The 26245-nt window shown below is 37.0% G+C and overlaps 1 protein-coding gene across 1 annotated transcript in view; it reads left to right on the top strand.

The window, feature by feature from the left end:
• The window catches only part of LOC117421317 (elongation of very long chain fatty acids protein 6), a 44285-nt gene extending 27030 nt beyond the window's left edge, over positions 1–17255 (top strand). Inside the window, exons 3-4 of the mRNA XM_034035550.3 lie at positions 184–335; positions 12795–17255. Coding sequence (XP_033891441.1) covers positions 184–335; positions 12795–13222 — 580 coding nt within the window. The 3' untranslated portion in view covers positions 13223–17255. The remainder of the gene's footprint in view (positions 1–183; positions 336–12794) is intronic.
• The last annotated feature ends 8990 nt before the right edge of the window (positions 17256–26245 follow it).

Genomic DNA, 26245 nt, shown 5'->3' with positions numbered 1-26245 from the left:
ATATCCTTTCATCCAGTAACATGCTTTGACACTGAAGACCCTGCTGGGGTATTCTTGTTCTACAGTATTTGCTATGTACAAAGCATATCATCTGAGATCTGTTTATACGAGTTTGTATAATTTGAATGCTTGCTGCCTCCCTTAGTACTCTGTAATAACACGGTTTGTTTTTTTGGCATGCAGTATTTTTGGTGCTGCCCGCACAGGAGGATATATGGTGTATATCCTGATGACCAAAGGGCTAAAGCAGTCCGTTTGTGATCAGAGTTTCTACAATGGACCAGTCAGCAAATTCTGGGCTTATGCATTTGTGCTAAGCAAGGCTCCTGAGCTAGGTAAGTGATGTCCAATAGAAACAATGTCTAGCATATATTTTATATACATAACAAAACATATGCCAAGATACACGTGTGTGCACAGTAATAAGGGGATGAGATATTTGATTCAGTTAAAGTGGACAAAGCAAAAACCCAGTAATGTAAAGTTTAACAATGACATGAACCAATCAGTTTCACAAAATACATAATAAGCAACCACAGATTGTTAAGAGAACAAAATTTGAAAAGATTTTCATTAGATTGGATTACAACAGTAAACAATCAGCCTCATTTGCTTTGTTGCCTTACCCTTTCACCCGAAGTGAGACGTGCTTGAATTTTTTTAATAATTATAATTATTATTATTAGTAGTAGTAGTAGTAGTAGTAGTAGTCATAGTAGTATTACTACTACTACTACTACTTCAATGGATGTATTTATTGTCTCAGTAAAGCAACTCATTATGTGCTTTTCATCTTGCTGATTTTAGCAAACACTTTGTTACAATACAGGAGTGCTTGATTTCAAGGACTGTGCCTGTACATCAACCTACTTAACAGAAAAGATTTGTCATTGGCATTAGCTGTAAGTCACTGTAAGCTGTCACTTTTCTTAAGTCACGTCTATAGAGTATTTTGTGTACTTGCAGAAATGCATACTTACGAAATACAATATGTAAATTGTGCTTCAAAACCCATTTTCTAAGCATGTTGAGGATGTTTGAGAGGATAGTTTCTTCTGAAACCAGTTCTCCTTGAGTTATGGTATTTTCTGTGCTTCCATGCTGGTGGGCTGTATTTTTAAACTGAGCTTTATGGTCATCATTATTCTAGCTTTGGCTTGATAACCTTTTACGAACAACACTCTCCCTACCACAGTAGATGGGGAGTAAGTGAGAGCAAAGCTCAGCAACATATTCACCGAGTTAAAAATGCATGGGAGCCAGGGTTTATCTCTTGCTTGAACCATGAGACTGGACAAAGCCATTAGCTTCAAAGTGTCACTCACACTGTTTTCTTCTTAGAGACAAACACCCACTGAAGTTACAAAACCTGAAATGAACAACTCAGGAATTTCATTCAATGGCTCTTAGGAGTGCAAGGCTTTCCTCCCATTCTGTTTACATTAAGTGCAGTTTCAGCTAATGTACTCTAAAGGCTGCAGCTCTGTAAGCCAGTATTGGTATTGTAACACATTGCTGACAGATCTCATACAGTTCTTACATGCCTCCCTATCCTCCTACATTCCCTAGCTGCCTCCCACATTAGGCAACTGTTTTCTTACACTGCCAGCTTTGCAATAACCAGCAGGTGAATGACGTTCTCTGTGATGTGACCAGCCTGACCGACTGGTAGAAGCCTATATTGTATGCTTTTATAGTGTTTGTTGGCCACCACTAATCAAGTTTAGTGTATTTCTGGCATACTCCTTGCTGTCCTGGCATACAAAGAGTGCAAGAGAAAATATACTCTCAACTCAGTTAGTGGCACTGAAAAGATATAAATGTATCATTAAGTCATTAAATATAAAATAATAAACAGACTAAAATCTGATATTACTTGTTATTATAGTTCCGTATTTCAGAACTGCTTATCTAATTGACTTGGAACTTGGTATTGCGTTATTTAGCATAAGTTATTGATAAATATCGAATTCTGAAGATATAAGGGGGTGTCTGTCTGTCCGTACATCTCTCCATTTGTATGTTACACTTACATTGAATTAATCTGGGGACTGCTTATCCAGTTGTTAAAACATGTCTGTGATGTCACCCTTTGATCTTTTGATATATTCGTTCTACAAATCTACTAACTAAAAGTGGCAGAGTGGCTTTGAAGAGAAAGAGAGTGTGGGGCAGATATATTGTTGATTAACGAATCCACAGAAAACTGGATTCATTAACGAAACCACAGTGAGTCAGAACAATTCAACAGAAAAGCGAATACCATTTTATTATGCAACAATCATTTCAACAATTAGTTAATTAGTATTACTCATTTGAAACCTAACATTTAGAAAAGGGCTTGCCATTTCAATTTAGCATTTCATATTGTTTACTAAAAGTAGGGTAATACAGTTATACATTAAAGGATGGGTTATTCCAGTAGTAACACAGCTTCTTTTCACAAACAATACAAAGCAAAAATAAATCCCAACTCATGTTTTGGTGCACTAACTAACTTTCGTCAGATGCTGATCCAGTTTACTGACTTTAAATACACACAAATCACAGATTTAATATACTTGTGTCTGTTTTAACTTGCACCGCATTCACTTTGTAAACCTCCATCAATTACATGAACGTTAGATTTTATCAGCTTTTGCATTTCATTCCAGGCTTTAACCATTGTTCAAACAAGCTTACAGCCCACTTACATACTTCTCGAAAACCGATCGCTTGCAACGATATTTAGGTGTGCATCTGTAGGTTTAGCGTTTCTTACAGTGATTTTGAGGACTGATCTCAAACCCTGGTGCACTAGAGCAGACATTTTGAAAAGAGCTTTGAAACAGACTTTAAAGTTATAAGTGTAAAGTTGTCAGGATGTTAAAAATGAAAAGAGAAATTACAGCTAAGTTATTTAAATGGTTGTAGCAACACGTGGGGGACGTATAACGCTGTATTTTTCGGAACCCCGCTACTTGCTCTTTAATACCAAGTTTAATGACACTATTTAGCACAAGTTATGGAGAATATCGGATATGGGTATATAGTGGGATATCACTACGTCTGTTCATACATCTGTCTGTATGTCACTCTTAAATGTTTGCATTAATCTGGAGAATTACATTTCATTGCTAAGTCTTATTCTAGCAGTTTCGGTTAACGCAGGCAGGCACATCACACAGGGTGAGGCAATCCACACACAGGCAGAGGGCGGGCGCGAACCCGGGACCTCTCGCACAAAGCATAGCGTCGATACCGCTATACAAAAGAGACGGCTCCTTTGCAAGGAACGTATATCGGGCTTATGTCTTAGTGTATGACTTTGTCATGTATGACTTATGTACATGTGAGCCTTGGTGTGTGTCTCTAATATGTCCATTTACTTTTGAGACAGTGAAACAATATTTGACAAATTTAACTCATTGGTTTAACACTAGTTAAGTGTACTAGTTAACCGAGATCGCTACATTTGTGTCAGTAGAAGTGGGATGCTGCCTTCCCCCGTGCACACTACTCTTTCCGCTGCCAGCCTCAAGTCCGCCCCGAACTTGCTCACCAGGCTACAGTAAGAGTGCGTGCCGGGGTACCTGCAGCATCCCACACAAACGTAGCGATCTCGGTTAACTTAACTAGTGTTAAACCAATAAGTTCACAATTTGTCAAATATTGTTTCATTGCCATAAAAGTAAATGGAAATATTGGAGACACACACCAAGGCTCACTTGTACAACATGGTTTATTGAAGCAGCCAACAGCAGGTCAGCACCATCCACCAGTCAAACACATTCACACAGACATCCCTTTCCCCACCCCAGAGCACTACCCCGCCTCTCAAGGTGACATTAACATAGTACATAAAACAACAAAGGAAGGTTTCAACAGTTTCAACCTGACATGAAAAGTTAATCCGATCCTCAAGTTTTTTTGTTGTTGTTGTTGTTGTTGTTTTTTCTTTAATCAATTTTGCTTTGCAGCATGGTTGCTGAACAACCTATATTCATGACAGAGATATGCCTGCATTACTCATTTTTTCATACGATCAATATACTATAGTTTCCAGCTTTGCTAAAATAAAATGATTTTCATTTTGGATTCATAAGTTACACAGCGCGTGCTTTTTATTAAGACAAAAGAGTTGACTTCACTGCGGAGGTGGCATCCCGTGCATACAGACCAGGATGTTGACAGTGTGTGTTTATATTATCTTTTTTTGGTTTTTTTTGTATTTGGGGTCCAGGGGCCAGATTCATTATAGCCAAAAGTTCATTACAGTGAAGGGTGTTTTAGTGAGGGTGTAATTATATGTATATATGTGTGTGTGTATACATACATACATACATACATACATGTATGTATGTATGTATGTATGTATGTATGTATATATATAAATATACACACACACAGGGAAATGTGAAGAACAATTAGTTAGAAAATCGGAAAGAGAACCTTTAGAATACATTCTGGACAAGGAAAGAAATAGAATTTTTAGATACCATAGTAAAACTTGAAGGTTCAATTGAGACTGACCTCTTCTGTAAACATACTGACATTCACCAGTATTTACACATGTCCTCTGCACATCCAATACACACTAAAAAGGCAAACCCAAAGGGTCTAGTAATAAGAATACGAAGAATATGCTCAAAAGAAAGTGACTATGTAAAACAAAGAAATGTATTAAAAACAAATCTTAAAAAAGCAGGATACAGGGGCTCCTGAGTGGCGCATCCAGTAAAGGTGCTCCGTGTGGAGTGCAGGATGTGCCCTATAGTCTGGACGTCGCGAGTTCGAGTCCAGGCTATTCCTTTGCCGACCGAGGACGGGAGCTTCTAGGGGGCGGCGCTCAATTGGCCGAGTGCCGCCCGGGGGGTGGAGGGTTAGGTCGGCCAGGGTGTCCTCGGCTCACCGCACACCAGCGACCCCTGTAGTCTGGCTGGGTGCCTGCGGGCTTGCCTGTAAGCTGCCCGAGAGCTGCGTTGTCCTCCGACGCTGTAGCTCTTGGGTGGCTGCATGGTGAGTCCGCAGTGTGAAAAAAAGCGGTCGGCTGACGGCACACGCTTTGGAGGACAGCGTGTGTTCGTCTTCGCCCTCCCGAGTCAGCACAGGGGTGGTAGCGGTGAGCTGAGCCTAAAAATAATTGGCTGTTCCAAATTGGGAGAAAATAATAAAAATAATTGGCAACGACTAAATTAAAAAAAAGGAGGATACAAAGAAAGAATTATAGAGACAGAGTTAAAAGTGGATAAACAAAAAGAGATGATCTGCTAGATTATAAACAGAGATAAAAAAAGGTCAAAATAGTCCCATTAGTAATGACTTACTCTACTCTTTTGCCTAATATTTCTAAGATAGTTTGGAAACACTTGCAGATTCTACATAATTCAGAAAAATTAAAAAAATATATATTTCTTATGGCCCTAGTTGTAGCATTCAAAAGAGAAGCTACTTTAGGTGATATTTTAGTTCACAGTAAACATAAAAGAATAATTGACAGAATAGGTTCTACAAATACGTGCACTAGTACATGTAAAGTGTGTAAATACATGGACAAAAGTAAAAATATAATTAAACATAAGAACAACACATATCCACTAAAAACTAATACCTACTGTAAAAATAGCAGTGTTGTTTATGGAATAGCCTGTGAAAAATGAGATGAAATAAAATATGTTAGACACTGGAACAACGTGAATTCAGAACCACCTTTCATTAATTAGAAATAAAAACAATTGAATGAACCAATAGTAGAGCACTTCACCAGTCAAGGACATTACATAAATGATGTAAAGTTTGTAGTATTAGAACAGCTAAAATGAGACAATGCGACATATAGAAGAATAAAAGAAAGTAAATGCATAAATAGACTGAACACGATTATGCCAGCGGGACTCAACAGAAAAGAATGAACAATTAACTCCAATAAATATATAACATTTAAATAAATAAATAAACCAAATTCATTCAAAATCATGTAAGAATAAATCATGGATTTGAATATAAACAATAATAAGTAGTTGTCATGTCGTCAAACTTATAAATACCTCCAATGATTTGATTCAAGCACATGCTCCCTTGAAAAAGATATGTACAACATATCGAAACACTGGGCAGCTGGCTATATATATATATATATATACTGCTGTGCAAAAGTCTTAGACATTTTGGGCAGGGGGGTTATACGGTTATACTACCATAGAATCAACCCGCTCCATCTACAGAACGCTATGTCAAGTATACATTTTTTGGATGTTTCTCGCACCCCCCCCCCCCCAAACTGAACTGTATTAATAACAGTCAAAGTTGTTAGAATAGTGGAAAACACTAGTGGAGGCTGTGAGTAAATTGTTGATGCTCATAACATCAATATATATTGTAACTCCTTGTGGCAAAGTGCCCCGCCCCTGTGTGCATTTGTGTGTTCTGTGTATGTATGTATGCGTGCGTATGTTAATGTTGGTGTATAGATTGGTACACGGGATATAAACGGGTCTGTGTTTCACGTGTGTTTAAAGTGTATAATTATATTTAGGCATGGGATTGCACATCACTTCACGTGCTGGTTAAATGTAATATGTGAGCACGGGGTTGCACAGAATTAATTCACGTGCTGGGATTCAAGTGAATAATTAATTAGTAATTGAATCCCAGCACAACAGTATATATAGAGACACGTAGCACACAGTCAGGGTTAGGTGTTCGGTGAGTGGAGAACGGGATTGGAGACGGAGGTGAAGTAAAATAATAATAATAGTAAAAGTAATAGTTAACGTGTTTTCACTCAACGTGTTTGTTCGTCTGTCTGTCCTGCACCGTCTGTTTAGCGTTTAGTCGTTTTGTATGTCTGTTTATTTTGGCGCAAGTGCCGTGTCCTGTTTTGTGCTGTTTACAACCCTTTTATTTGTTAATAAACGCTGAGTGCAGCCATTGCACTCAGCTCATCACAACCACTGTCTTTGTTTGAATTCCTTTCTGGTCTGACGCAACCCACTCTGGCCGTCTTTGTGACACTCCTGAATGTGTCTAAGACTTTTGCACAGCAGCTTGTGTGTGTGTGTGTGTGTATATATATATATATATATATATATATATATATATATATATATATATATATATACAGACGTGCTCAAATTTGTTGGTACCCCTCCACAAAAAACGAAGAATGCACAATTTTCTGTGAAATAACTTGAAACTGACGAAAGTAATTGGCATCCACCATTGTTTATTCCATATTTAATAGAAATCAGACTTTGCTTTTGATTTTTTATTCAACATAATATTGTAAATAATAAAACAAATGAAAATGGCATGGACAAAAATGATGGGACCGCTAACCTAATATTTTGTTGCACAACCTTTAGAGGCAATCACTGCAATCAAACGTTTTCTGTAGCTCTCAATGAGACTTCTGCACCTGTTAACAGGTAGTTTGGCCCACTCTTCCTGAGCAAACTGCTCCAGCTGTCTCAGGTTTGATGGGTGCCTTCTCCAGACTGCAAGTTTCAGCTCTTTCCATAGATGTTCGATAGGATTCAGATCAGGACTCATAGAAGGCCACTTCAGAAAAGTCGAATGTTTTGTTCTTATCCATTCTTGGGTGCTTTTAGCTGTGTGTTTTGGGTCATTATCCTGTTGGAGGACCCATGACCTGCAACTGAGACAGAGCTTTCTGACACTGGGCAATACGTTTCGCTCCAGAATGCCTTGATAGTCTTGAGATTTCATTGTGCCCTGCACAGATTCAAGGCACCCTGTGCCAGGCGCAGCAAAGCAGCCCCAAAACATAACCGAGCCTCCTCCATGTTTCACTGTAGGAATGGTGTTCTTTACTTTGAAAGCTTCATTTTTTCGTCTGTGAACATAGAGCTGATGTGACTTGCCAAAAAGCTCCAGTTTTGACTCATCTGTCCAAAGGACATTCTCCCAGAAGGATTGTGGCTTGTCAATATGCATTTTAGCAAATTCCAGTCTGGCTTTTTTATGTTTTTCTTTCAAAAGTGGAGTCCTCCTGGGTCTTCTTCCATGGAGCCCACTTTCGCTCAAAAAGCAACGGATGGTGCGATCAGAAACTGACGTACCTTCACCTTGGAGTTCAGCTTGTATCTCTTTGGCAGTTATCCTTGGTTCTTTTTCTACCATTCGCACTATCCTTCTGTTCACTCTGGGGTCGATTTTCATCTTGCGGCCGCGCCCAGGGAGGTTGGCTACAGTTCCATGGACTTTAAACTTCTTAATAATATTTGCAACTGTTGTCACAGGAACATCAAGCTGCTTGGAGATGGTCTTGTAGCCTTTACCTTTACCATGCTTGTCTATTATTTTCTTTCTGATCTCCTCAGTCAACTCTCTCCTTTGCTTTCTCTGGTCCATGTTCAGTGTGGTGCACACAATGATACCAACAAGCACAGTGACTACTTTTCTCCATTTAAATAGGCTGAATGACTGATTACAAGATTGGAGACATGTGTGATACTGATTAAAGAAACTAATTAGTTTGAAATATCACTATAATCCAATTATTTATTATCTTTTCTAAGGGGTACCAACAAATGTGTCCAGGCCATTTTAGAATATCTTTGTAGAATAAGCAATAATTCATCTCTTTTCACAGCTTCTTTGCTTTATTCTATGACATACCAAAGGCATGCAAGTATACATGATAAAATAGCTTTTAATTTCATCACTTTTCAGGAGGAATGAAGCATTATTTCAATGAGCTGTAAGGGTACCAACAAATTTGAGCACGTCTGTATATATATATATATATATATATATATACACTACCGGTCAAAAGTTTTAGAACACCTCCATTTTTCCAGTTTTTATTGAAATTTACGCAGTTTAATGTCTCAATGTACTCTGAAATTAAAGCATAGAACAAATAAACAATTGGAAATAAAAAAGAAATCATGGAATTGTTTTGTTTAACAAAATTTAATCTAAATTTTTGACTCATCAAAGTAGCCACCTTTTGCAGATATAACAGCCGAACACACTCGAGGCATTCTTTCCACAATGGAAATCAAATATTGTTTGGAAAGTTCTTCCCAACACTGTTGCAGAAGTTCCCACAAATGTGTTGCACTTGTAGGTTGCTTTGCTTTCACCCTTCTGTCCAGTTCATCCCAAACCAGCTCGATGGGGTTTAAGTCTGGAGACTGTGCTGGCCATTCCATGATTTGAAGCCTACCGTCTTGTTCTTTTCTTCTAAGGTAGTTCTGACATAGCCTGGAGGTATGTTTTGGGTCATTATCTTGCTGTAGGATGAACCGCTGACCAACTAGGCGTATACCAGAGGGTATTGCATGGCGCTGCAAAATGTTTTGGTTCAGGGTGCCACTCACTCTGTGCAAGTCGCCGACTCTGGATCCAGCAAAAGAGCCCCAGACCATCACGATTCCTCCTCCATGTTTGACAGTTGGTGTCACACACCGAGGAACCATCCTTTCGCCTACTCGACGGCGTCCAAAAACCCTGCGTGATGAACCGAAGATTTCAAATTTTGATTCATCGGTCCATCTTCCAGTCTTCAGTAGTCCACTGGCGGTGCTTCATGGCCCAGGCAAGCATCTTTTTCTTATTTTGCCATCTTAGCAATGGCTTTCTTACTGCCACTCGACCTGTCAAACCTGTAGCTCGAAGTCTTCTCTTCACAGTTGAAACTGAGACTTGCTTACTTTGATCAGTGTTAAGGTGTGCTTGAAGCTGTTGTCCTGTGAGCCGCCTATCACGCAAGCTGTTGACTCTCAGAAACTTGTCTTCTGATTCTGTTGTGGCTTTGGGTCTGCCTGACCTCTTCCTGTCAGAGTTTCCTCCAGTTTCCAAGTGCCTTTTGATGGTGTAGGAAACTGTACTCACTGACACCTTGGCTTTCTTTACAATTTCTCTAAAGGAAAGACCTACACTTTTAGGGGTTATAATGGTCTGTCTGTCTTCCTTTGTTAATTGCCTTTTTCTTGCCATTATGAGAGCAATATAATACTTCCTGCAGTACAATACTGTCCAAATAATGCTTAAGAGGGTGTAGTAACACAGTCTGTTCCAACACTGCTTTTATACAGACAGAGGGTTTGTAAGTAATCAACAAAAGTTGGGACACCTGTAGGAATTGTTAGCATCAACTTTCAAGGCTTAATTTACTTCCATTGCTGCAGAACAGCTGTAAGTTGTTAACCCATTACTTGTTCCCTGAAAAAGGCCTTTTTGTATAACTCTGAAATGTACATTATTTTTCAGTTTTTGGTAACCTAAACTTTTTTTTTTAACCTCTGGCAGTTTACCGCTTACCTTTGTACCATTTCAGGTTATTCACTGGACTTGAACTGCTTAAATTTCAATAAAAACTGGAAAAATGGGGGTGTTCTAAAACTTTTGACCGGTAGTGTATATATATATATATATATATATATATATATATATATATATATATATATATATATATATATATATATATATATACCACCCACTTGATATATCGCGGGTGTCAGGGTCCAAAATAAATCTGCAATATAGCGAGAGACCCATAGAAAAACAAATAGGCTAATAACAAATACTGTACAACCACTCCCTCATTTTATTGGGTGCGTCAGGGTCCAGTATAAATCCTCTATGCAACCTGCTTTTTCTCATTTTTAGTATAAAAAGCAGCCCACCGTTTTAATTCATACAGTGGAGGGTAATTGCTTCTCGTCAACTTCAGTCTTCCTCTCCTTTCTCAAATGCACCAACCCGCTGCATTGAAATAATCCATTCCCAACAACAACATAGGAGGCTTGTTGCTAGGGAGCTGACGTCACTGCCTTGTGACTTTTGCTAGTGCATTGCTGCCACACATGAAAACCTCGTTGGCTAAAATAAAAACCGCTTCAGCAACATATTTAATTTGCATTGTGTTATTGTGCAATACGTGTGTATATGATAACAGTACGATATGAAAAACCCAGCTGTACTGCTGAACATCGTCGTCTTTAATATTAGCATCACAAGGGTATCCCTGTATTATAAAAAAACAGATGGGCCTCTTCAATGATTTACAGGAAAACAATTCCATCACAGGTTTCTGTGACAGTTTATAAATTACTTGACCTTCGGTCTCTTAATTTATGACGTCGCAGAAACTCTAGATGAAATTATTTTCCTGTAACTCACTGAAGCCCATATATATGTGTGTGTGTGTGTGTGTGTGTGTGTGTATATATATATGTTGCATTCTACTTAAAATAAGGAATCAGTATGGTAATCAAATTGATAATGATCGGTAAATATGAATATCAATTACAGAAACTTGTATTCCCTAATATAAATACACTGAGATTGAGTGTGCCTCTGTGAATGAGCATCATTAAGTGCTTGCTGTATTCCTTAAATAACAGTGGTGTTGGCTTTTCTGTTTTTGTTTAGTTTTGCTGGATTTTTAGGACAAACTGGTGGTAGTGTCCTCTATTTTGGGACATTGCGTGTTGTCGGATTTGGAAAACCCTCCAAAAATGATAAATATACTCAATCTTTTGTAGACGTGCGCGCACACACATTTTAATAGATATAATACACATGAAAGAAAACAAAGACATAAGGTTTTGTCTGTGAGACAAAATGTTAAAGGAAACACTCCAAGCAACGTGTTGTAGTACTGTATTGGATTCTAATAACTAAGCCCCACACTTGCAGGCTACTGTGTGTTAGTATGTCCAATACATAATTCATAACTAAAGGCTCCATGATCATATTGTGTTTTTCATTTTCCACTTGCTTTGCCTCCTTATGTTTGCTCAAATACTGGATATCACATTTACTTGTGGTAGCTCTAGCACCTGAGAAGGTAATACCATAGCAATTACTTGACAAGTTCCCTTTATTTGAAGTTCACTGGCCTGTGATAATCATTTGCTCTGTATGCCCAACTCCACTAGCATTGAACACATAGCCATAGGTGTAACAGTAGTTGTGCGTACAGAATGTTATCTGCAGAAAAGTTGTTCAGCTCAGATCCATTAGACCTTCAAAGAAAGCTATAACAACACTTAATTAAATGGATCTTTTTAAATACTCTATCCTGATTGGTCAAAACAGGTCACCACGTGGGGTGTTGATATTACAGCATATCACCATGGGTTGGCACTTCTTTTCAAAAAGGAGCGAATCACTTGTAGATATCCATACACCAGTAGCCTTTTTTTTTTAAAAAAAGGCAGACATTGGAATTTATATGGAACTATTTTTCCTTAGCTATCACACACCCTGTCGTGCCTTATAGCTTACATGATACTGACCAGCCTGTCCCAGAAAAAGACTCTTGTCTATCATACTGTAACTGGCTTCTTAATTGTTTAGACTTGATGTTGTCAACACAATATTAAGAGGTATAATCAACCACAACCAATTAAGCAGTGCTCAGCATATAGAAAACATATAATTATAATAACAGATCTAATTTGCGAATAAATAAGAACTTGCTTGAGGATACGTAATTAGTTTTAGTGGTTGTTATTTTTAATTGTATAATATCTCTTAGAAACAGCTATGTTCAAGGTAATTACACCAGATTAAAACTGGGATAATGGTGAGAAGATAAGTAACTGTAGGCCTCAAAAGGGTTGTGCATTACAGAATAAAAACTGACATGCTCATTGTAAACTTGAACATCTACAGCTTCGATCAAGGGTTTGTTAAATGTATTAACTTAGACCAGCTATAAGCCTCTGAAAAACCAAAGACCCTTTCTGTACTGCTGTGTATGAAGGAGCCAAACCTGTGTGTTCTGCTTTGGAGTAGCTAAGAACAATAACTCTGCAATTTCCCTTCTTTCATTCAAGGAGACACAATCTTCATTATACTGAGGAAACAGAAGCTCATCTTCCTGCACTGGTACCACCACATCACTGTGCTCCTCTACTCCTGGTACTCGTACAAGGACATGGTGGCCGGAGGGGGCTGGTTCATGACAATAAACTACCTGGTGCATGCAGTCATGTACTCCTACTACGCCTTGCGAGCAGCTGGCTTCCGGGTGTCCCGCAAGTTCGCCATGATCATCACCCTCACGCAGATCACCCAGATGGTGGTGGGCTGCGTAGTCAACTACCTGGTCTTCTCCTGGATGCAGCAAGGGCAGTGTCCGTCACACGTGCAGAACATTGTGTGGTCCTCCCTCATGTACCTCAGCTACTTTGTGCTCTTCTGCCAGTTCTTCTTTGAGGCATATGTCCACAAGAGCAAAAAAAACACAGGCAAGGTTGAGTAGAACTGAGGAAAAGGACCCAAGCCATAGCTCATTGGCTGGAGGTGAATGACGCAGCACAGGGAGGGAGGGAGGGAGGAGGGGGGTGGTTGAGTGTTGTCGTTAAAGTGGGGTGTGGAACCATATCTGCCAAAGCTTACACATCACAGCCTGCCCAACAGCAAGCTTGGTTTAACCCAATAAATGTGTGAACCTTTACTTTTCAAGGTTTAAGGACTCTCTTGTGTTATCTACACTAAAAAATGATGAGCAAATAATGGATCAATAATGAAGGATGCTTACAATAGTACCTAATGCACTAGCGCTGCAAATTAATGAAAAGTAATGAAATTATCCATTAGGGGGAGGGGATTTCTGATGCAATTTTTATTTTGTTTCCATTCCTCCCCTCCCCCTGTGTAGCGAATTTTAGATCTGTCGAAAGAAATATAGGTAATGACACATATAAGTGAGGTACATTTACGTTTACATGCTTTTGCATCTACACCGGAACCCTTCTGACGTAAATTGTGTGGAAATATTGAAAGGCAATGTGATTTATTATTGAAAACTTCTTAATCTTCATCAAATTAGGTCTATTACTTTGGAGATCTTCAGCAATATTGTCTATTTTCAACACATTTGTAGTATTGATTTTAATCTGACTAAAATATTGATATTAAACTGCGTTATCCCTTTTAAAGGTATTTTAAGCTGTATGATCAAAATAACATAACCAATAATGAAGATATTCTCAAATTGAAATTATCCCAAAAGTGAAACCACCATTTACTACTGCGGCATCTGCCTTTTTTTTCTTTTCTTTTTACTTATCTGCTTCATTTACAGTTACACAACACGTGGAAGTAATGGGCTTTCAAACAGACATTATAGTCCACAGAGTTCAAAGACACTCGCTTGCCATACTATAGTATATATGTAAGATACAGCAATTGAATTCCTATTTGAAGGAAAAAATCCAGTATGAAACAATGCAGATAAAAATGTGAGAGGTTAGTGGAACTTCTAACAAATTGACAGTTCAATTGACCTTTGTAAAACTATTCTAAGGTACTGACACTAGAAAGTCAATAGCACAAATGGCGATGAACTGATAAGCAATGTAGCCAGCTGTTGTGGTGCTTTTGTTCATTATTACTTAAGCCAGAAATGTGGCTATACAGTACTTAGAAAACGGTATTTAGCTTTAAAATGACCAGCCAAGGATAACGAAGGAAGGCTATGCCCTGTTATTAAAATAAATAAAAATTGTGTGAGGGGGGGTTATTAGTTAACATATCAAATATTGTTTGTAGTAATTCATACAACCAGAAATATTATCTCATGCACTGTTTACATAAAATTTGTTAGATGATGTTTAGGTAGGGAGTATGCAAAACACTGATTCCACTGTTTAAGTGGGGGAAACTTTACAATCTTTTATTGTATTTTTAATTTCACTCTACATAAGAGCCTTCCGATACATAGTTATTCACGGGACAGAGCCCTTCTTTAACCATACCTAGGTCTGAGCTGATTTATTTTTGTCTAATTTACATGAACTGTCAAACGAGTACATTAGTTTGTGCACCTTCAAAAAGTCATACACCCTTGAGGTAGATGAAATCCATGGTTAGTTTGTTAGTTGGGTAGCAGCTTGGGTCTGCTGAATCTAAATACAGCGAACCATATCTGCTAATGAAAGAAACTTCCACCCTTGGTAGCATCCTAGAGTTTAACCTCATAGTTCAAGAAACCAAAAAAGTACAGTCGTTTCCTAATGTTGTGATCCGCTTTTATGATGTGATTACTTGATGTAAATGTTGTTAAGAGGTTAGAGATCATAAACCTGTTGTATTTATTAAGAGCAAATGTTTAGCCATTTTAAATAGAAAAAATTATTAAATAATTATTATACAATACTATTCTTTACAGTGAAGTGCATAGGAAATCAGCATAATAGAAGTACATACAAATCAGGATATTGTATGTAACCTATGAATAGAAATTTGCTCAAAGAACATATATATTATCTTGAATCAACTGTACATTTTTAAGAAATGTTTGCAAACAACAATTCTAGAGGGACATAATGTGCTGCTATAAGATATATTTTACATTGGAGGCTTTATAAAAAGATACAAGGACTGGGTGATTTAGACTGATTCATTGATTGATTCCACTGATTTTAAAAAGGGACGTGTAAAACACCATATGAAAAATGAAATTATATATGGTATTAGTTTAATAAGAATGTCAGTCAGATTATTGCTAGCCTGTGAATTTTCCAGCACGCTAACAATTTATGAATACTGCTCATGGAGAACTGTTTGAGAGGCTCGGTCTGTCAGTAGCACTGTGGCCATCCATGCGAAGACGGGATGTGTTTGTACATTAGAAGACAATGTATTGCATTATTTGAAAGTATTCTGAAAGCACCGTATTATTAATCATTGTCCATTACAGGCAAACCAGTTGTGATTAGCTGTGTACTACAGCACTGAATTAATGAGGTAATACAGTAACTATATTTTATAAAGAGATTTTGTGTGTGTGTGTGTGTGCACAACCCAATCTCACTGGATGCTTTTTCATTCACAAGGAGAGCACTGTACTATGCTGTAGCATTCTATGTTGTCAAAGTTTTTGCTGACGATTGCTTTTTTACAGGAACCTTGTAACAGTTATGTCGGCGCGTACAGAAAAGTTCCCTGCTTACCTCTCAAACAGTCACCCACACAAACCTGTGATGTGGCAGCTGTTAAATATTGCACTCACTGTTTACCCATTTGTTCAGGCTAATTGTGTCTTTGCTTTGTCTGTTTCACTTTGTTCTGTGTATTAGCTGCAGATTCAGCATAGTAATGGATTAGCACCCGTGTTTACCTGTAGACATTGAATTCTGCGTGTCTGCCTGTATCATTAAAATACATTCTCAAATAACACAAAAGATTTTGTGTTGATTCCCTCAAAATTGTATTTTAATGCTATAGTCATTATTGTCGATACTGGGAGAAGAAAAAAGCTTGCCAATAAGAACCTACAGCGCCACCATGGGAAGCCAGGAAGGCACTGATTCAACGTGAATATTGAAGGCGATTTCAAATATGTGCCTCAGTAATAGCTGCCTCTAATTCTGCAACACATTCTCTTCTCCATAAAGCCTCATTCAGTCATGACCTTTTAGACAGCACAGATTGCTGATGTTTCACTAGGAATATTCTTGGATATCAAAGCGTTTACCAAGCGGGTTACACAAGACATGTCGGGAACGGGACTTTGCAGTCTACTTTAATCCAAGATGTTTAGTTTATACTGGCATACATTTTACAGCAGTTCACACGCACATGGTCTCGCACACGGCAGGTGGTTTTGTTTGATTGAGTGTTCCGTGCAAGTTACTGCAAAACTGAACACAACTCAAAGAGGCAGTTCGATCAATATACAGAAAATGTCGATGCAATAGAGGTAGATACATAAATAATTTAAGTCTAGCTTATTGGAACTTATTGTATGTATCATTAGATGCATTAGTGTTGTAAAATATCATAACAGTCTTCTTGATTTTAGTTCTAATAACCCTTGAATCCCCATATAAAGGGTGTGCCCCCTTGTTCTGAGTTAGGGGAGTGGTATAATTTAAGGCTTGCTGAAAAAGAATGCCAAAAGAATAAACTTTGAATCGAAATGTATTTTACTACGTTAATTGCTGAATGGTTCTTGCAAAATAATCAATTTTGACTCTAAAAGGATACATATTTGCAACAACATTTGCGTATAGAATTTGGATCATGAAACCAAAAAGGCAAGAAACTCACATATTAAGTTACTCGATAATTGCTGTATACTATTAGTACACTGATTAATTTTGGAAGTTCTTTGAATTTTCCAGTATACACACTGAAAAAAAAAAGTTGAGTCAGAACTCTTGTCATTGAATTAATTTAGTTTGTTTTAGTTTTTTTTTATTTTAATTTAGCACTATTGAGTGCTTTATAGTTATGGATGAAATTGCTGTTTTTCACAAAATAAAAATAAAAACAACCAGAATGCTAGACATGCTGTGCCATCTTGCTTTTTAACTGAGTGGGAGAGGTTGAATGAAATGTATATTCTGTCAAGCACAAAAAACACATCGGCGACTCAGTAGTCTTGTACCTTCAAAATACTTGCAGTAAAATCATTTAAAAAAAAAAAAATCTAAACAAGAGAGGACTGTGAGAAAAGCGCTGACGCTAAATAAAGGTTAAAACAAAAAATAGGACTAGCCTAATTTCTTGCGGTTGATGTGTTTAATTTAGTGTATATAGCACCACCTAGTGGAATGTTACCACTTATTTATTTGAAAAGGCTTTTTTGAAAAGGCAGTCAGGTGACCCAACTGGTGATGTAATTATGTTTTTTTTAATTAATTTTTGCTTAGGATAATGTGGCGTAGTGTGAGGTTTTTGTTTTTTCTATTTTCTTTAAGAGCTTTTTCAAATAATAATAATTATTGATGGCAATTATCTTCCAGACATCTGTCCAGGGCAGATGCTAATCTTAAGGTTAATCCTGGTGAGGAGTCTGCCAAAGAGTTAATGTCACTCAACATGATTAAAAAAATAAATAAATAAATAAATACCTTTTTTAATGAATGTATTTATTTATGTATTTGTATTAATATAACAGCTATTTTTAAGTACTACCAACGTATTTTTTTAAATGCCATTATGGAATATAAAATATCATATATTCTTTGCTAAACTAAAATCTTCAAGCACAGCTATTTATATCAGTTTTCCTAAAATGATTTTACCATTTTACAAATATTTGAAAGGACCAGGGTGTAAGAGAGGCCATTTCCCACATGTTTGTTGGGGCAGGTTTTTCAGAGCTCAGTCTTCCTGTCATGCTGTTTTATTTCTGTAGTTATTTATTTATGAACGATAAGCAAGGGCAAAGCAGGAACAAGTGGGCTTAAGACCATTTTATAAAAAATAAAAAAGTGTAACACAGATATAGCCAGGTAGTGAAATACCCCAGCCTTATTTTTCCCTGTGGGTAATTAAACTAACCTCAAAATACCCTAGCCCTACCCTGTGGCAATAAAGTAAGGTTTAATTTATTTCCCTTATTTTTTATGGTAGTATTAGGTAATAAAATTAGACATTCTGACAAGATGCTTCTTTTTAGTATACTGTGTAAATGATGAAACCCTTACCAAAATGATGTACCAGGTTATTTTTATAAAGGTTGTCTCTGACATAATGCTACATGGGGCACTCACAACTTGAGAAAAATAGAAGCAACATTGGCCTAAAGTGAAACATATTGGTCCCACGTTATTTTAAGGCACGCTTTTTATTTGATTAACAGTAAACCACTAGCTTACTAACACAGGAACAAACATTGCATATGTGTTAATATAGTGTACATGATTTATAAACAGATAAAAAGGTATAATTAATAATAAAAAAGTGCTAAATATAAATAAGGTAAATACTCTTTATAAGTGCATTTTCATAAAAGGAAGGGCAACGTGAGTCAGCCAGGCATGTGTGGATGTCATAATACAGGTATGATATGGACCCACCCAACCTAAACTGTAGTGATAATTCAGCTGGCACTTAACAACAACAAATACCTGCTGCTTCTGCCTGGCTCTCTAACAAAGTGTAGACTTTAAACTGCTTTTGTTGAAATGGTCTATTTTGCAGCTGTTTATACAGACATGAGCACATGCACATTACTGCTTTAAATATGTGTTGTTTTTTTTTTAACTAATTATGCAAATGTTAATAAAAACTAAATACATATGCAAAAGTAATTCACAAACAAGCCTTACATTCCAAATCCACTACATAAACAATTCATTAATTCATTTTAAAAATTGAAATCTTCACAGCAAATCCAATGCATAAAATGAAAATGTAAATATAACCTTTCCCCTATGATAAGCTCACTAAAATGTGTTATGTTAATAGTATGTTCTTGACAGCCCATTAAGAGTTGCATGCCTCTATGCAAGGTTGAACAGCCGATACTCAGACTTCATTTCACTAAATGACAGAGAAGGTAAAAAACAGGCAACAGTCCCCAAACTACACTATATTAACTGTGTGGTGTCCAAAAGAAGCTTCGTCAAGTGGATTAATACCTTCCCATTATACTTATTGTTTCCAACATCATAACAGGTGCCTACAGGGCATCTGACCACCTTGTTGCATTAGGAGAAAATAACATTATGTTTGTGGAATATGCAACAAACATAAACAGTAAGTGTTATGAAAGGAATCCTCACTTTCCAATCCCATGTTGGTGGAGGATAACATAGCGAGCAGTATACAAATAGCTGGAAAACAGGATGCAATAAGCAACAACTGCTCAGAACGGTAATGGCTTTCTGCAACTAAGTCTCAGTAAAAGTGCCTTTGCACTTGCTTCAAAACAGAGCCCAGATTCTTCTGCCAGCATTTGGTTAAATTGAACAAACTTCAGCAGCTGGGCTTTCAAAACCATCTACACATAAACCTACTACCAACCTTAAATCATAAATTGACCCCTTTAATCTAACTAACCTTAATCCTACCCTTCACTATCAGATTGCAAAATTGCTATTCAGTCCCACAGCGGGATCGTTGAAATATTCTTTTTTTTACAGCTGATGCTGTTCAAATTGTGGATGCTCTCGGAGCATTTTGTACTGGATGAGTCGACAACCTGCTGCAGTTTCATCCTATGTAGAAAACTGTTTTATAATTATTTCTAGCATGTGACCGCTTTGTAATAATAATGTTGGCACATCACATGGCAATGTAATGTAGCAACTGTTTAAACAACCTAAACAGGTATCAATGGTATTATTCATGTCGACTGTGTGACATTGAACAACCTATCAAACCATGGCCTTGTTTTCCCAGACAGTACAGTTATATTGGTTATTGCCTCCACATAGACCCAGCTTCAGTAGGACTGAACATTTTACAGCTGCCACAATGTTTGCAAGAATGCACTTTGAGAGCTTATTAAATTGCAGGTGGCAGTACTGGGTCAACATGACTAAACACCATTTCTCAGCAAAGCCAGCTATGTTATCCATTTGTTGAAGCAAGCCTGAGATTTAAGGCCCTTCTCCGGCAACCCTTGTATTTATATTTAATTGAAGGAACTGAGCTACTGTATAATTCCAGAGAATCCATCTCAACACAGACAGTCCTGTCAGACTTGCTGAGAAAAAAACACAGAACAAATACTAATCAGTCTAAACTCGAAGGTGGGCAAGGAAGAAGGACATTTTACTGAAAGCCACCTTACTAACCAGTGCAGAAAAGCAAGGCCCATGTTCTAGATACCATATAAGAGGATAGAACAGCATTTACATTCAGAACATTGATGACAGGACAAGCTTGTGTCACTGAGGAACATGTTCATGAAACATTAGCGTACCAGTACATGTATGACTGTCCTATGCATTTACCTTTACACAAATACTTTTTGGATATTTTCCCTACAAAGGGTTTGCTGTTACTTGCTTAGCCGGTGAGGTAATTTGTATTTATCAACAGTGGAGCTGCTTGTATCAGACTGAGGTTCTGATGTTGGATCCCCAACTAATGACAATATCCTTTCAATAAAATGCATTTGATTGTCTGCCGTCCTGGGAAGGGGTCATACTACAATCTCACTGCAGCTGATTCATTTTCTGGTTGACCTTTTCCAACCTCCATATAACCACCTTGAGCAGCAGCATCAAAATGTGTCATTATTTTATAATGAATTAAAGGCACCAGTAGTTCAAACCTGTGCTGAAAGCTTCTTGTACCACTATGTAACCTTGCCTTAAATGTGGTTTATGTGTCTGGCCCTAGCAAAATTAGCAAAGATGTTGTATCAAGCTTGCTCTAAACATAATTACATGGTTACACCGAGAGGTTTTTTTTGTTGGTACAGTATCTTTATTCTCTCTGCTGGTCACTATTTGAAGCTGTACAGTCACTGCCACTATGTCATGGTAGGTTTTAAAAAAAAAAAGAAAAAAATAGTAATTTAACAATGAGATAGTATTTGACATAATGAAAATGTACACAAGGTCATTGTAATCTATCCAGTTTTCCAAGATCCAATATAATACATGTAGAATTATAACAGTAGTGCATGTTTACCACTATGCCTAATATATATTTAGATATCTTACAGTGGGGTTTGTATATATACACTAAGTGTGCTCAGAGCGGACACCTGCAGGGCTGGCCAGAGGTTGGTAGCTCGCTGACATCCGCTCTCGAGTTCCTGGGTTAAAAAAGGAAGCTGGCTTGGTCGTGGGATCGGAGGACGCCCACTGAATCTTCAGCTCTCTTGAGCCATGTGGGGAATTTCTGCAGTGAGGAGAAAGTGATTGGGCATTCCAAATTTGGAGAAAATCAGGGTGAAAATTATAATTGGACACACTAAAATAAAAAATAAAATAAAAATGTATATTTTTCTGATAACACTCACTCACTAAACAATACAGTTTAAAACATCTATTTGCTCAAAAGTCTTGAAACAATCAAAGTCTTCAGTGCATGCCAATTTTAAAAACTATACATTTGAGATCTCCAAAATCTTGCAGGCAATAAATAAATAAATAAATAAATAAATAAATAATGTATTTCATCTTTAAAAGTGATTTTCAATTTCATATTTACCGAACTTGTTTCTTTGTTTATTTTGAAACCGGGAAAAAAAACAAATAGTTCCTCTGTGTGAAAAGTGTCTTACTTGATTAGTAAATAAATAGTGTAATAGGAGAATAAGCTATTGTACTGATGCAAAGTGTTTGTCACTACCATATGTGTTAATACTTAGATACATGTATTATCTTCCACTAAATCTAGTAAGCTTTGCCAAACAGAATGTTCTCCCAGGTCAGGAGCTCGAAAGGCAATGCTGTGACCTTAAGGATAAGAACAAAGCCTTTGAGTGGGCAGTTAATACCTGATTGAGTCCCTCATCTGTGCGGTTTGAGAGAGAAAACTGTTACTTAAGGCCAACTGCTCCTGTCTGACAGAGAAATTAGAAAAAAGATACTGTAGTCTTTGGCAACCCCATCTATGGCCTATTCTCCTCAGGTGGATTACCCCTGATCCCTTTATCCTGATTTTAATTCCAAACAGCTGAACTGAAAATGTGACTGGACTACAACCTCAGCAAAAAAACCTTAATGATCTGCCGGGAAAAAAAAAATCTAGTATCCTGATCTGGCTCTTTCTGTAATGAAGGTGTACAGATGGGGATACATATCATCTATTATACAAATTGCTTTACTGGCAAAGGGGCTCTGTGAGAGATAAGATTGTTTTCTGCTACTTGGGTATTAAGAAGGAGGTGGCATTTAATACCCAGTAATGTAACCTATTTTTTTTTTTTTTGTCCTATTGTCCTTTTTGTCCATTGCAGTTTTTAATAGCCTGAGCTAATTGTTTTTGGTGCACGATTATTGCAATTAGTGTGCATGTTCATGACTGCCGTATTTACTATTGCAATTTTATGCATTACTGCGCGAAATAGTGATCATATTATGGTGCACACTAATTTTATTGTGCCACACTATGGTAATCAGAATGAATATGTGATTCTTCTGGTAATGCGTGATAATGTCTTTAAATGAGGCACCCCACTCTGAATAATGAGATGAGCTTCATTAACACCGTATTTACTAAAAGGCAATAATTGTCTTCGTTTGATTCACTGATTCACTAACGTAAAATAAATACATCTTGCTGAATTACTTGGTTATGAAAATTTGTTTGAACGAAAAATGTCCAGAAATGATCATTTATTGTCTGCGTCAGGGGTGTCAAACTCATCTGGCAGCAAGGGCCATTTAAGATAAGACTGTTCACTTGGTGGACTGCACCATAAAAAAAGAAATTATACATCATAATGTACGTAAAAATGTCTATAGAAATTGTATGTAGGCCAATATACTCAGATATACTACTTTACACTAAACACATTATCCCCACTGCAGGATTCCTAGTCATCAATAAGTATGGAGGCCTGGTTTCACTCATATTACCGAATGTATTTTATAGTACAAAAATAGGCAGATATAACTAGAAGCAGCTTTCCTAGAACATAAAAAAATATATATGTCATAAATTTAATATCATGAAGGAAATAGAAAAGTATTTTACTTTCAATGGAAATCTAAAACTAGTATAAAAAAGATATACTACACTGCCTTATGATGTGCCTACTTGATCTCCTAAAATGTCCTAATAAAGTGACCACTATAACCATCCACTAACTCCTGTCCTGACCTCTGTACACCATTGGACACTGTATCAGTTCATCCTCTAACCTACAGATCACTTGAGAGAAATATTAACTAAACAGATACTAACAGCTATGGTCCAAAGTCTAGCATCACCTAGAATTGTAGGTTGAGACATAAATAAAACAAAACAAAACAAATTACACATTTGTCAAATTATAAATTTATAAATTTAAATGTCACAATTATTGGCACCCTTGTTTTCAGTACTTTGTGCACCCTCCCCTTGAAAGGATAATGGCACTGAGTCTTTTTCTATAATGTTTAATGAGATTGGAGAACACATTGGGAGGGGTCTTAGACCATTCCTCCATACAGAATCTTTCCAGATCCTTGATATCCTTCGGTCTGCGCTTATGGACTACCCTCTTCAATTGAAATCACAGGTTTTCAATGGGGTTCAAGTCCGGAGACTGAGATGGCCATTGCAAAATGTTGATTTTGTCGTCAATTAACAATTTCTTTATGGATTTTGATGTGTGTTTGGGGTCATTGTCTTGCTGGAAGACCCACTTGCGGCCAAGTTTCAGCCTCCTGCCAGAGGCAACCAGGTTTTTGGCTAAAATGTCCTGGTACTGGGTAGAGTTCATGATGCCGTTGACCTTAACAAGGGCCCCAGGACCAGTGGAAGCAAAACAGCCCCATAACATGGTCCTCTACCAGGCAAGTTTTGAACTTCTTAATTATTGCCCTAATAGTGGCAAGTGGTATATTTAGTTTTTTTAGCTATTGTTTTGTACCCATTGCCTGATTTATGAAGGTCAACAACCATTTGTCTCTTTTCATTTGTGAGTTCTTTGCCTTTCCCCATGGTGATGGATGACAAATGGATTTCATATGTGTGTTACCTCATTTTTATACACCAGTGAAACAGGAAGCCATGGAAGGCCACAATACAGTTCCTTAAGACTGAGATGAACTTAAAGAAGTAGAATGTTAATGCAGATTTCATTTTTGTTAATTTTTTATTTAATGTTTGATTTTATTTATAAGAATCTTTTTGAGAACATTTTGTATTACTTGTTAATAAAAAAACTTTTTCTCTGAGCAATTCTTTTAGAATAAAAGAATATGGTTTTCCCATATATTTGAGCATAAAATATAGCTCATTACCTGTGTTGCTTACCTGTGTTACAGCCTTTTTTGCTCCTCTTTATCAAGGATGCCAATAATTTTGGAGGTGACTGTGTGTGTATATATATATATATATATATATATATATATATATATATATATATATATATATATAGAGAGAGAGAGAGAGAGAGAGAGAGAGAGAGAGAGAGAGAGAGAGATAGATAGATATAACATAATTGAGGTCTTTTATTTAACATCATGTAATCAAAGAAACTACAAAATAATATTGCAAAAGTCTACCGGAAGTCATAACAGTATTTCATGTTAGATTTCGAAATGTCACATTTTTTTGTCAGTATATGGAAAACTACAAAGCGGTACGCAATTGGATATGTTAATGTAACATTATTCAGCAGGTTTCATCCAATTTTATGTAATCTTTATCTAATCTCTGTTTGTGACCCCTGGTCCTTGTTTCTTTTTTCAGGTCAAAAAAGTCCCCTGGGTCGACATTGTCTATACCTTTTAAGATTTTTAATGTTTGAATAAGATCGCCGCATAGTCTTCTTTTTTCAAGACTGAATAGATTCAGTTCTTTTAGCCTGTCTGCATACGACATGACTTTTAAACATGGGATAATTCTGGTTGCTCTTCTTTGCACTCATTCTAGAGCAGCAATATCCTTTTTTGTAACGAGGTGACCAGAACTGAACACAATATTCTAGGTGAGGTCTTACTAATGCATTGTAAAGTTTTAACATTACTTCCCTTGATTTAAATTCAACACTTCTCACAATATATCCGAGCATCTTGTTGGCCTTTTTTATAGCTTCCCCACATTGTCTAGATGAAGACATTTCTGAGTCAACATAAACTCCTAGGTCTTTTTCATAGTTCCCTTCTTCTATTTCAGTATCTCCCATATGATATTTATATTGCACATTTTTATTGCCTGCATGCAATACTTTACACTTTTCTCTATTAAATTTCATTTGCCATGTGTCTGCCCAGTTCTAAATGCTGTCTAGATCATTTTGAATGACCTTTGCTGGTGCAACAGTGTGTGCTACTCCTCCTATTTTTGTGTCATCTGCAAATTTAACAAGTTTGCTTACTATACCAGAATCTAAATCATTGATGTAGATTAGGAATAGCAGAGGACCTAATACTGATCCCTGTGGCACACCACTGGTTACCTCACTCCATTTTGAGGTTTCTCCTCTAATCAGTACTTTCTGTTTTCTACATGTTAACCACTCCCTAATCCATGTGCATGCATTTCCTTGAATCCCTACTGCGTTCAGTTTGAGAATTAATCTTTTATGCGGGACTTTGTCAAAAGCTTTCTGGAAATCTAAAAAACATACAATGTCACTGTGACCCGCTGCAGAAAGAAACATATTCTGAGTTTACAGGAAATGAAAGAAGCTCTGGAGTCTCAACGAAAGGTTTTTCTGAAAATTAGTACTGTGGATGCCAGTTTTAGTGTTAGCAATAAGATTGCATGAGCTACCAGATCTTTTTCAGAGGGTGAATTTGTTAAAAGGTTAATGCTTAAAACAGCTGATTTAGTATGTCCTGCAAAAAAACTCTCGTAACACGGTTGCTGAGCGTATTACATGTCGTATGCTTTGCAATTATCCATTGTCAGTGTTGCATCCTCAAAAAAG

Source organism: Acipenser ruthenus, chromosome 1, assembly GCF_902713425.1.
Source record: "Acipenser ruthenus chromosome 1, fAciRut3.2 maternal haplotype, whole genome shotgun sequence".
NCBI classification, from domain to species: Eukaryota; Metazoa; Chordata; class Actinopteri; order Acipenseriformes; family Acipenseridae; genus Acipenser; species Acipenser ruthenus.
This window is presented reverse-complemented; position numbering and strand designations above follow the sequence as displayed.